Source organism: Rhamphochromis sp. 'chilingali' (genome assembly GCF_963969265.1).
Source record: "Rhamphochromis sp. 'chilingali' genome assembly, chromosome: 2".
Lineage (NCBI taxonomy): Eukaryota > Metazoa > Chordata > Actinopteri > Cichliformes > Cichlidae > Rhamphochromis > Rhamphochromis sp. 'chilingali'.
In genome coordinates, this window is record NC_137930.1 from 18277141 (window position 1) to 18289305 (window position 12165).

Genomic DNA, 12165 nt, shown 5'->3' on the forward strand with positions numbered 1-12165 from the left:
AAAAAAAACCCTCCTAATTTAATAATATTCAGTTTATGAGGAAGCAGCATTTCAAACACCTTCAGGTATGTCTTTTTGTCTGACAGCCTGTCAGGATTCCAAATAAAACTGTTTATTAAAAAACCATTTGCCTTGCGATTTGGGAGGGTCATGAGTTCAAGGAAGTTTTTCAAGATATTAATCACACTGATACAGAGTCATGTTAGCCTGGAGGGTTTGTGCTCGTAGCTATGGTTCATGTGGTGAGGCTGACAAAACCCTAGACTGGCTGCCTTTCCAGGTGGAATACTAAATAAACTATTTCTTATTCTAAATGAAATGTTCCTGGACAGCAGGTGTCTGTGGGTTGCCTTAGGGCAGCAGAATTAAATGCAGAGGTCTTTTCAGGCTCCAGCAAATAACAAGCGAAATATACACAAAATTAATTTGCGGTATATTGCATCCACTTACCTCTTTTTGCCAGAAGCATCCATAAATTTACACCCTATGTGTGTGTGTGTGTGTGTGTTTTTTTTTCTTCTGTTTGCTTATTGTGTAACAAAGCCTTCAGACAATTCAGCAGCTAGAAAGCTCCCAGGGAATCTGTTAACACCGCAGAGCTGGATGAGAACTCTCCCAGGCTTTGTTGAAGAGTTGTTCAGACTCAAGTGTTTGCTTTAAATGTCCCCAAGGCCTTTAAGAGCAGCAAAGTGTCTGCAGAGTTTAAAAGCCTCCAAAAAAGATGTTTACTTGTTAAATCCTTCGCTATTTAGTCTTAACAATGTCATTTATAGTCATTTTTTCACATATCCTACAGACTTGGATTTTTGCTACCAGAACTAACATGAACCGATTGTCATAAGGTTTTTACCACCGTGGCGTTCACATGAACTGTGAACTCATCGCACTGGGGATTTTTTTTGCGGGAGGTTTACGCGTAATTGTGAGTTTGCAGTGTGACGTGAGGGTTTGGGGGTTGTTTGGTTTCAGTTCTTCATGGGACTGAAGCATTTTACAATGTAAGAGATAAACCAAGACTTTTTTTTTTATGGAAGCCTAACCCACTTTGATGTTTGTCAGTTAGGCTCTGCTGTTTTATTTTTTTTAGTTTTTACTTTTCACTAAAATGGATATGGAAGCCACAAATAGAAATCAACAAAGGCAAAGCATCACATATTAAATCTTCAAATTAATTCTTCTTCTTTTATCCCCTTGGTCTCTCAAAGCAGTTTTAAAGTAGTAAAAACACAAGTATTGGCTTTGAAGTAACATTTGAAATGGTGTAAAGCTGCGTAGATTGATATGTTGAAGACTGGAACCAAATTGTAGCTTTTAAAAATTGTTTAAAGCCTTCAGTATAGCGGTTGCACCAATTACTTTGATCTGCAAAATGGGGTCCTGGGTCCCCAAGGTTGGGAACAAGGTTGGTTTTATAGTTGTTGAGACATGATCCAAGTCCCAGTTTGGCCACTTATGTGCTCATCATAAATATGCCTAAAAACCTGAGAAAATAGAGGCTGGAAAATGTGTTGCATTTTATGTAAAAAGTAAAAACTGGCAGAAACTCTAATAAGGTGGATCATGGGATGCTTTGAAGTCTTTTTAGTGACGGTAATCTAACAGTGCCTCAGGTTGTTCGAGGGTTAAGTGCATAAATGTGCTTCCATTTGGACTTATTCATGGCGCTTGGGTGTTCGAGGTGCAGAAATGAATAGTCTCCAGTCTCAGTTTGGCACTGAGACAGTTTTACTGTTTTCCAGGCTGCCAGAATCTACGGGTAGCAGACGACAACAGTATTAGCGCCTACACAACTTCCAATTTTATCCCACCCCAAAACGGTTTAACTGTAAAGTTTCTTTCACTGTTTTGTTTCGTCGATGACTCGTCAGATCTGTCTGAGACATTACAACCAATGACATCATAATTCTGGCCAGCAGCAGGCAGGAAGCTGAGGAGAGGACCTGGCTGTGCACTCTCTCACAGAGGAGGGGAGGGTGGATACTTAAGGGGGGGCTGCATGACTGTAACAGAGCACTTCACTGTGTTCTCCCTCTCTCTCTCATGCTTGCTGACTTTAACAGTGTCCATTTCTTTCTGTTGATGATGTCATTTTCATGCTGAGCCAGACTTCCAGTTCTTTCTGCTCCCAAGAACTAAAGAGGAAAAAAAAAGACTGGGTTGAGAAGTGAATAGGGGAGCGGAGGATTGATGGAACCAGCCCTGTGCGCCTGATAAACAGCTGAGCCTCGGGACCGCGATGTGGCGTCTGAGGTCACCAGCTGTATCGATCGTATGCACTCATTGTGCTCGTGTCATTGCTTCTCAGCTCTGGGGCTGGGACGATGCTGAGTTGCAGCTGTAAACGTGGACACAGCTCTGTGTAAGCTGCAGTTGAGTGAGAGGGTGCAGCGTTTTTGTGAAGTCCGACACAATCCCCTGTGCACGTTCCCAGATTAAGGGGATTCTGGGCGGGGGGGCGCTGAATTTATATGAAGGCTGATGTGCAATCAAAAACATACTCACTACTCTACATGTAGTCTGTGACTCTGTAAAGCGAAGTCCAGCCAGGAGAGTGTCTTGGCTTGTGGCAAAACTGACTTAACACTGTATGTACAGCCTCGGGGTGTAAAATAATCTCTCACGCTAGCTGTGCTATTCAGACCGTGCTCTTCTGGAGCTCTGAAGGACTACATCACCCCCTGCGGCGCGACTACAAAGTGTAGATCCAGACAGCAGTGCAGATGAGAAGGTTGTCCCTTCCTGCAGGGTCTTCATCGCACCGAGTGACTGCTCTGTCTTCTTTGATAAACTTGTCTTCCTTCTCCTTAAATCCTGCCCAGCTGACTAGACGTTGTTATTTCTTTACTCCACTGACTGTGTGAAATGAAGAGGCACAGCATACCAATAAAATATGCTATCTCTGTCACACGGTGGCATGAATTTACTCTCTCCCTCATGAAGTTACATTTGAGTTAGTTTGTTTTTACCCCAGGAAAGCAAACACGTTGAAACATCTATATGTGATTGATTCAACCGATTTGGATATTAGAAACTGGGTCAAATTCAGATTAAAATTGATGAGCAGTCATGAAAGAGATTTCCAGCAACTCTGCGTTTTGCTCAATCCTCTCTCTCTGCGACACGAATAACTTACTAATGCTTGCCCCATCCCGAAAAACAAATTCACCTGGAGTTTTCTTTTTTCTTTTTCTTTTTTTTTTTGTGTGTGAAGCTGGGATAAAAATTTTAAAAAAATCCGCGTAAGAACAAGAGACAAGGGGTCACGCATGCCTAATCTCAGGAAATGCTACGGCAGCCGTTCTCACCAACATTTTTAATGAGAACACGAGGCCGTCCTTGGCCGTCCTGGCGAACTTTGGCTTTGCGCTGGGTGTAAAGGATGACGGGGATTAGAGATAGAACAGTGGGGTGGATGCTTGCGTGTCGTGTCGATCAATGGTGCAGATGAAAGCACGGCCTCTCTGGAAGTCTGGTTTGTGGCTCTTTCCTGCTGTTGATTGCTATTCTGCAGTCTTTTTGGTTGTTTTCCTTCACGCTGATGGCCCCAGAATGCCACATCCCGCCGTTGCGGCGCTCAAGGGAGATTAAAGCAGATAAAGGTGTCATTTTGTCACTGATAAAAACCCACACTCGTCATGTCAGCTCCCACTGCTCTTATTAGTATTTATTTCCTGGTTCAGCTTCACATAGGAGGGGAGAGACAAAGAGGTGAAAGGACAACATGAGGGAGCACCTTATTTATGTTAAGGCTCTGTTAATCCTGGGATCAACTAAACCCTCACTGCTATGAACTAGTTGGAATTCTGCTAAATAACTCATCTATTATGAAGCTGCTGTCTCTGTAATCCTGTAAAGTCATTTTCATCTCTGCACTAACTAGCAGAGGCACACTCGTCTGCTTTGGCCTGGTCTCCCTCACATCTGTACAAATAATGAGCTGCTAGATGAGCTTGAGCAGCAGATTTGTGTTAGCATTAAAGACTCCAGTTTTCCCTTTTGGAGTCTTGCTGGTGCTCAGCTCCTGACTTGAGCACCACTGTGTGATAGTGATATCAGCACTTCACTGAGCTTGTGCCATCTGCTTACATCTAATTTCTATCCTCAAACCCCCTTCCTCACCCCCCACCTCCCCCTTGAGAATCTCTCCTCCGTAACTGACCATTCAACTTCCTGTGTTTTCCCACTCTCGTCCACAGACTCGCAACGGTCCCATCTGTCCACTATCACCATGATCCTGAAGGACAAGTTCCACTCTCCCAAGATCAAGAGGACTCCATCCAAGAAGGGCAAGCAACTGCAGCCCGAGACAGCAGCCAAGAGTACTGAGAAACCTACTAACAAGGTGTGTGTGTTTGTGTGCGCCAGCAGACATGTGTGTATCGTGGGAAATCCAACGCTTTCCCGCCTATTCCGTGTATTTGTTTGCCTCTTTGCGAGGCGATTGTTTTCCTGTCAGATGTTTTGTGCTCCTCTATTCCATTGTGTCCGCACGTGGGTTTCCCTGCTGGTTCCCACAGCCTCCCAGTCGCTGTGGCGGCTGGCTGTGCTTCAGCAGGTGTCTAAACCTATAAAGGCGCGAATGGAACCGCGCTGCGTCGTGAATGAACTCTGTTAGCTCTTAAAGGCTTTTGGTGTAATGAGTATATTCCTCAGCAGTCCTGCTGTGAAAGACTAGAGAGGCTCAAAGAGCTCTTTGCAGGAGCACCAAGATCACTCAAAGCCACATCACTTGATAGATGATGCTTTGAACTGTGAGCAAACCACAGGAGTAGCAGACCCAATGCACAGAGCCCAGACTAAATAGTAACTATTTACTTCTCTTATAAAAATGAACTTTGCAGTCTAATCCTGAGACACTGTTTTGTGGTTGTGGGTTTTTTTTTAGAAGGTTAGTAGGCTGGAGGAGCAGGAGAAAGAAGTGGTCAGTGCCCTGCGCTACTTCAAGACAATCGTGGACAAAATGGTCGTGGAGAAGAAGGTTCTGGAGATGCTTCCAGGCTCGGCCAGCAAGGTGCTTGAAGCAATCTTGCCCCTGGTGCAGGTAGAGGCACGGATACAGCACAGGTGGGTAATAGAAAATGTAGGTCAGTGTTATAATATTCTTTCTGCAGTCTTTTTCCCCACTTTAGATTTATATTAGTGACACTGTATCACTTCTCAGTTTATTCTTATTATTCTTGCCTCTCGAAGCAGCTTGTAAAGTAGCTCGGTCACATGTTCAGACTAGAAAGACGCTGGCTTCCTGTCAGCGAGGAGCTTGTGAAGATTGATAAGTTCGCAGGCTCCCCTCGAGGCTCCCCCGATTCGAAATCTGAAGTTGTATAAGCTCACATCACTTGCTGCCCTCTCTCTCTCCATTAACACATTTCTTTTTGTGGAACAGAAATTAATTTCAGCTTTGAGATATATCAGCCCGTAGCACGAGTCAGTTTGCTTTATTTCCCCTGTGTGTTTGTTGTTGTTGTTTTTTTAAAGTAAGCCCAGCTACAGTTTTTTGTGGACAGCTTTTGCCAGGACATGTTGAAACTTCTCTGTCTTTGTCTTTGTGCCTTTTTTCTCACCCATCGTTACAGATGAAGTATGGAGGTCAAAGGTCAGAGCACTGTGTTTAGAAGCAGTTGATGGATTGTTGCTGGAAAACTGAGCAGCAGCCATATTTTAAGATTTGAACTCAATCTTACCGAGTCCAAATCTCGACAGATCCCAGTAAAAGTTTACATTATAGTTACTTTACAGCTCTAAGTTTAATGTCTTTTGGCAAATGAGCTACAGTAAGTAAATATTGTTTCATAATATTAGCTGTTAAGTTTCCATTTTAGCGATTAAAGGCAAGGCAAGGCAAGGCAAGTTTATTTGTATAGCACAATTCAACAACAAGGTGATTCAAAGTGCTTTACAGAGACATTAGAAACAAGAACAAATAAAAAGCATGATTTAAAATTGAATAAAACAAGCAAATAAACTAACTAACTAATTAACAAACAAACAAACAAACAACAGTATATAAAATCAAAACAGATAAAATCAGAACAGTAGATAAAATCAGTAGTTAAATGTAAGTTTTGAAATTTAAGCTTAAAGTGTGGATTTGGTGCTTTATTCAAATGCAGCTGAGAACAGGTGAGTCTTCAACCTGGATTTAAATAAACTGAGTGTTTCAGCTGATCTGAGGCTTTCTGGGAGTTTGTTCCAGATATAAGGAGCATAAAAGCTGAATGCAGCTTCTCCGTGTCTGGTTCTGACTCTGGGAACTGATAAAAGACCGGATCCAGATGACCTGAGGGATCTGGAAGGTTCATACTGGGTCAGGAGGTCATTGATGTATTTTGGTCCTAAACCATTCAGAGCTTTATAGGCCAGCATCAGAACTTTAAAGTCTATCCTCTAAAACCATTTTTCCGTTGGCTACATGTGTGGTATATTTGGTTTCAGGGATTTAATTTAATTTGAGTCAAATAGATGTAACTCCAGTGAGAGTTAAGTAGAGAGCTTATTTGCTAAAACTGTATTAGTATATACAAAGTCTAGTCAGCCACATGAATTATAATCACTCTAGATCTCCTCAGCTCTAGCGTGATCTACGTCCCATACTTGTCCAATCCACCATCTCCCTACTTCTATAGCTTCAGTTCTCTCCCACTCGCTTAAGGACTAAGCCGTGCAGAGACATTGGAAGGATATTCCTGCACTGTGAATCAGTCGCTGCGTGTTGGTACAGGCCATTGCCACACCTTAGTGTTAAGTCTCAAAGTATGATTTGCTAAATGGTGAAACAACACCCACTTCCCTACACTCTCCTGTTAGCTCTAGCAGCCTTATTCCTAGCCTCAAGCTTGTAGCCTAAGCAATTCCAACCAATCCCCCCCCCAAAAATGTTTGTTGATAGACAGTAGATAGAATGTGTCTTATTTCTGTGATTTTTCTCACTTGCAGCCTAACATGTTCCCCCTCCTCCTTCTCCTTCTTCACGCCTTGCTGTTGTGCCCTCTTGGATCATTCTCCTTCCTCACTTTTGCTCTCCCCTCCTGTGCATGATGTGCGTCGTATCTGTACTGTACACCACCGACCCCCCCTCCGAATTCCTCTTCTCGTCAAACAGTTCGGCGCTGTCATCTTGCCACAGCCGCGTATATCAGAGTTTGGCCAACCTTATCCGCTGGGCCGACCAGGTGATGCTTGACGGGATTGACTTGGACGATAAGGAAAATGTGGCTTCTGTCACCAATGTCATCAAAGCGGTGCTGGATGGAGTAAAGGTATGGGCCCTGTGCTGAAAATGATGTGGCAGTGTGCTAAAGTGGAGTTTTCAGAGGAGACTGAGACTGGCTGCGTTGTCTGTCTGTGAACAGGAGCTGGTGAAGCTGACCATAGAGAAGCAGGAACAGCCGTCACCTACCACACCTAATAAACCAGCAGCACCTGCTGTCACAGCCGAGAGGTGAGCGCAGAGCACACTCGCAGGACTACGAAGATTCAGGCGCTCCGAGTACGTCCCGTCACTCAATCTGCTTTTTTTCTTTACGTACGCAGCAGCGTGTCAGCAGAGATGCCCCTGATAGATCGGGAGCAGGAGGTCTCGAGTAAGCCGGCTCCGGCAGCCGCTCCTGTGGAAGCTGCCCCTGAAGTACCAGACGTGGAAGTAGCACCTCCCAAACCACCACTACCGGAAGCCAAAATGGCTGAGCTCAGGTGAGGGTGAAAGCGCTCCAGCTGCGGGTGTGATATTGCGGATTGTCTGTGTTTAAGTGAGCAGGGCTACAGTATCAATACTTCTCCCAGCTGAGCAGACGTTGCTGAAGCGTTCGCTGTGGCGATAAAGTCCGTAGAAACCAAAGGATTTCCTGTCGCCTTATTTTTGTCTGGTAGCTTTGAGGCTGTGCGGTCAGAGGTCACCGAAACTATTTTGTGACCATTTGTACCGTCGCCACAAAGCATTTATTCGTTGCAGCTGTTTCAGTGTAACTTTTCTTTATTCTCAAGTTGTTTCACGAGTAACAAATAAGGAGTAAAGGAAGCTTTTGTGGAATTCAAAGGGGTTTTCTTTGAGGTTTGAACTATTAACACTTTTTATACTCGAGCCTTAAAAATCTGAATCAGTAGTTTGTTTGTTGCTCTTCCTTCCTTACTCTCTCTGCTGTGTCTGTCATTTTTTTTGTATTTATTTATTTATTTTCCCATTTTTTGGATTCTGGGAACAGAGCACAGTTGAGTGCCGAGGCTGGCCAAAGGAGACCCTCTCAGAAGGAGAAGTATGTTAGCCCCATAGGATCATCTGTCTCCATAATAACATCCCACCCCTCCCCCCTTCCCCATAAAACTTCTGGATTGGATGAAAGTGCTTTTTGATTTGCATGGTTGCGTTGTTTTAAAGTTTGTGTCATCCTGGGTATTCCCTGAAGACCTTCCCATCCAATCAGAAGACCACCCAGTGCATGAGAGTGTATGACTGACCCTATGAAGTGTCCTTTTTCGCTGGCCTCCATGTCATGGTCGCTTCTGTTCGCTCGTCGCCTCATTTGGATGATATTAACTCACTAAGAGAATTTAGGTTTGACAAGCAGGAGAGAGCCTAACATGAAACACTCTCACTTTTCATCTCACTCTCCAGAGGAGGGATGATAATGTGTGTGTGTTCATGTATATATACATCTTTTTGTTGTTGGTGTTTTTTATGTGTGTGTGTGTGTGTGTGCGCATACATGTCAGGAACCGCGTGTTCTGCGTGCTTGCCTGATTGACCTTTTTTTAACTTTGAGACAAAACGCTCATTGTTCCTGTTTTGCTTTCTTTCTTTTTCTTATTCTGCTGTTCTCCATTTATCCGTCTGTAGTCCTCCACCAGCTCTTCCTCCTAAGAAGCGACAGTCAGCCCCTTCACCTACACCAGTGGCAGTTGTCGCCCCGATGAGCCGTGGCTCCAGCCTCCCGTGTAGTGACCACAGACAGGTGAGGCTTTAACGTCCAGTGACCTACAGTACTGTGCAAAACTCTTGAGTCACCCCTCATTTCCTTATATTTTGCTTCCAAGACACCTGAATTTCTTGTCATTTTGAGCATTAGTTCTCCAGACTTCCATGGCTGTTTTTTCACTCTTTTTCAATCCAGTCCTTGTACCTGACCATTTTAATATGAATAGTTTTTTGTTTTGTTTTGCTCCGTTTTTTTTAAGGCATAAAATAGAATTTTTGGTTTTTCACCAACAAGGTGAGTCCAAACATCTATTAGTTGAAAACCTGGTGTGGAGTATCTGAAAGTCGTGTCCTTAAGAAATAAGAAAGAATCCAGTAAAGACCTGAAACAGTACCCTGCCATTCAGTTCATCGGTCTGCTGAAGTCTCATCACAAATGGTCTCAGTGGAAGGATGGTTGTCAAGATGCCATTTATAATGAAGGAGGACAGGGAGAAATGGATGCCACGTTACACAAGAAATGGACTGAAAATTAGTGGTAACATGTCAAATGGGGTGATTAATCCAAATTTGAAATTATGTATTCCAGTCGTCATTGGTATGTACATGAGAGAAGGTCACAAGAGGTGAGGGTCTACAGTCGTCTGCAAAACATGTTACTGCCATCTGTAATGGTTTGGGGCTGCATTTGAGCCAGTGGTGTTAGAGATCTTGTCAAAGCGGATGGAATTATGAACGCAGAAAAGTGCAGTCAGATTCTGATCCATCAAACAACACCATCTGGAAAGCATCTGATTGGCAGCAGCTTCATTTTCAGCATAACAACGATCCCAAACACACTATCAGTCATGGAGTCCAGACTTCAACTTTATTAAAGCAGTGTGGGATCATCCTGACTGAGAATGCAACAAAAGGCAGCCAACATCCAAAGAAGAGCTTTGAATGTCCTTTGAGAAGCCTGGAGAACTATTCCTGAAGACTACTTAAAGAAATCAGAAGGAAACTTTGCCAAAGAGAGTTCAGGCTGTGATCAAGCATATCAAGTCATATTGTATATACTTGTTCAAATTGTACAACCTCCATTTTTGCTTTGTGTACTGTATTTTCATGTATGTTTGCACGTTTCAATAAATCACTGCACCTGTTTCCCATTTTCCTACAAAATACCAATAGAAAATAATGGCTCAGGACTTTTGCACAGCACTGTATTATAGCATCCCATTAGTTTACTTTAAAACCTTAAATGCAGTAGGTATTTGTAGGAAGTAAACTAACCTTTCAGTGTCTCTGCAACAACAGGAGTATGAACAGGAGTTCCTTCAGAGGCGTTTCTCTGGGGGAAGCCACTCGTACGGTGGCGACTCTCCCCGTCTTTCACCGTGCAGCAGCATGGGGAAACTCAGCAAATCCGACGAACAGCTTTCTTCCATAGAGCAGGACAGCGGGCAGTGTTCTCGGAACACCAGCTGTGAGACGCTCGGTAAGAAGTCCAGCTATTCAGCGCTGAATTGCTTATTTTATTTCTTATGCTGGTCAAATTGCTTGCACAAAATACTAAAGATGGGTGCATATTTAAATGTTAACAATGTACAAAATCAGGAAAAATATGTGCTTTTTTTTGCACAAATAGTTGACAGAAAAGTAAAAAAAACAGTCAAAAGTTCAACTGTGAGGTAATTATGCTGTGTTAGCTCCTGCTATTATAATTGACTAAAGGGGGTGGGTTCCTTAATATTTTCAACACTAGTTGTTGATGAAATATGAAGAACTAAATAAAAAAAATAAAATGTAATGTAAATAAAAATCATCTTCTCTTTATCTTTGCAGACAACACAGATCACTACGACCCAGATTATGACTTCCTCCACCAGGACTTGTCAGCTGGGGAAAACTTGCCCCCAATACCAGTTGGGGGGTGCCTCAGCCCCCTGCCCGAGTCTCACAGCGAGTCCTCTTCCCCCGTTCCTGGACAGCACCCCTCGCATCCACGCTTCAGCGCTCCCCCACCCCAGCACCAAGATTACTGGACCCCCCAGCCCAATCAGTCCTCCCGCATCAGCGCACCCCCTGCCCTGCCGATGAAGAAGCGGCGCAGCACCCAAACGTCGTCCTTCTCCGACAGTGGTTCCAGGGTGCTGTACGAGCGATTCCCCTCGCAGTACGACAACCTGTCGGAAGAGGAACTTCATCCAACGCCACCGTTCCCCCTTTTCACACCCATCTCACCCATGCCCCAAACAAATGGGGGCGTGTTTGTTTCCCAGTACGTTGCCAGTGAGAATGCAGATGTCCCCGCCAGCCCACCGCCACTGCCAGAAAAGAAAAGCAAACACAGTAAGTGAGGGGGGGAGAAAAGGGGCAGGAGACATTACGATGCAGCTGTTAGGTCTAGAAAGAAGGACGACCTTTAAATGAGTAAAGTAAGATTAAAGGTTAAAGACTGAAGTCGAGATTTGGAAAAGGACGCTCAGTGCACTTTGTCATCCACTTGTTGCACCGCGGTTTATGTCAAGGAAATATTCCTCTGTGAATAGAGGCAGGAAGTGAACACCAGGATGTGCTACAATGGGTTCGGCTCCAGGGGCACAGAGGGCAGTGGATGGTCACTTCCTCGCCCGACTGCTACATCACTTCCTCTCATGCTACTGTATTATGTCATTCCCAGCAGCAGACTGCCCTTCCTGCTTTTTTAATCACATTCCAGAGTCCTGGTTGATGTAAAGTGCAGTATATGCACACTACTGTTAACCCAGTGAGAATCACTATATAATAAGGTTTGTGTCATTCGAGGAGCTTTGTCAAACCCAGGAAAATAACTGATGATGTCATAGTGATGCATTCATGGGCTTTAGAACATTTTTAGCAAAATGTCTGAATCACCAGGGTGTTAACCACGCAGACGGAGTTTAATGAAAAATGTTATTGTGTGGTTGCCCAACACTTCGCTGTGACACGCTTACGTTTTTTTTTTCCTTTTTAGATCTCCTGTATTTTATATCTCCCATCTTGCATGAGCAATACTGATTATTTACACTTGTTATAGACGTCAAGGTTAATTTCAAATTGTATTACTTTACAGTAATACAGAGAAAATCACAACAGTCAAATGACCCCCTATGAGAACGCTCTTGGCAACAGCTGGAAGGAAAAACTCTGTTTTAACAGGAAGGAACCTCAAGCAGAAAGAGGCCTATGGTGGGGCAGCCAGCTGCTGTGACTGGTTGGGGAGAGGAAGATGAGACAAAAGACGCACTTTG

General features: G+C 43.9%; 1 protein-coding gene across 6 annotated transcripts in view; it reads left to right on the forward strand.

Annotated features, from left to right (window-relative positions):
• Positions 1 to 12165, forward strand: part of rapgef1b (Rap guanine nucleotide exchange factor (GEF) 1b) — a 47112-nt gene that overhangs the window by 19508 nt on the left and 15439 nt on the right. For 4 of the 6 annotated variants that reach the window (XM_080865884.1, XM_080865886.1, XM_080865887.1 and 1 more), the window contains exons 2-10: positions 4197 to 4342; positions 4886 to 5064; positions 7100 to 7256; positions 7350 to 7438; positions 7531 to 7689; positions 8199 to 8249; positions 8831 to 8945; positions 10208 to 10388; positions 10736 to 11242. In XM_080865884.1, the coding sequence (XP_080722010.1) occupies positions 4197 to 4342; positions 4886 to 5064; positions 7100 to 7256; positions 7350 to 7438; positions 7531 to 7689; positions 8199 to 8249; positions 8831 to 8945; positions 10208 to 10388; positions 10736 to 11242 (1584 nt within the window). The remainder of the gene's footprint in view (positions 1 to 4196; positions 4343 to 4885; positions 5065 to 7099; positions 7257 to 7349; positions 7439 to 7530; positions 7690 to 8198; positions 8250 to 8830; positions 8946 to 10207; positions 10389 to 10735; positions 11243 to 12165) is intronic. The other 2 variants (XM_080865885.1, XM_080865889.1) reach the window with 1 other exon arrangement.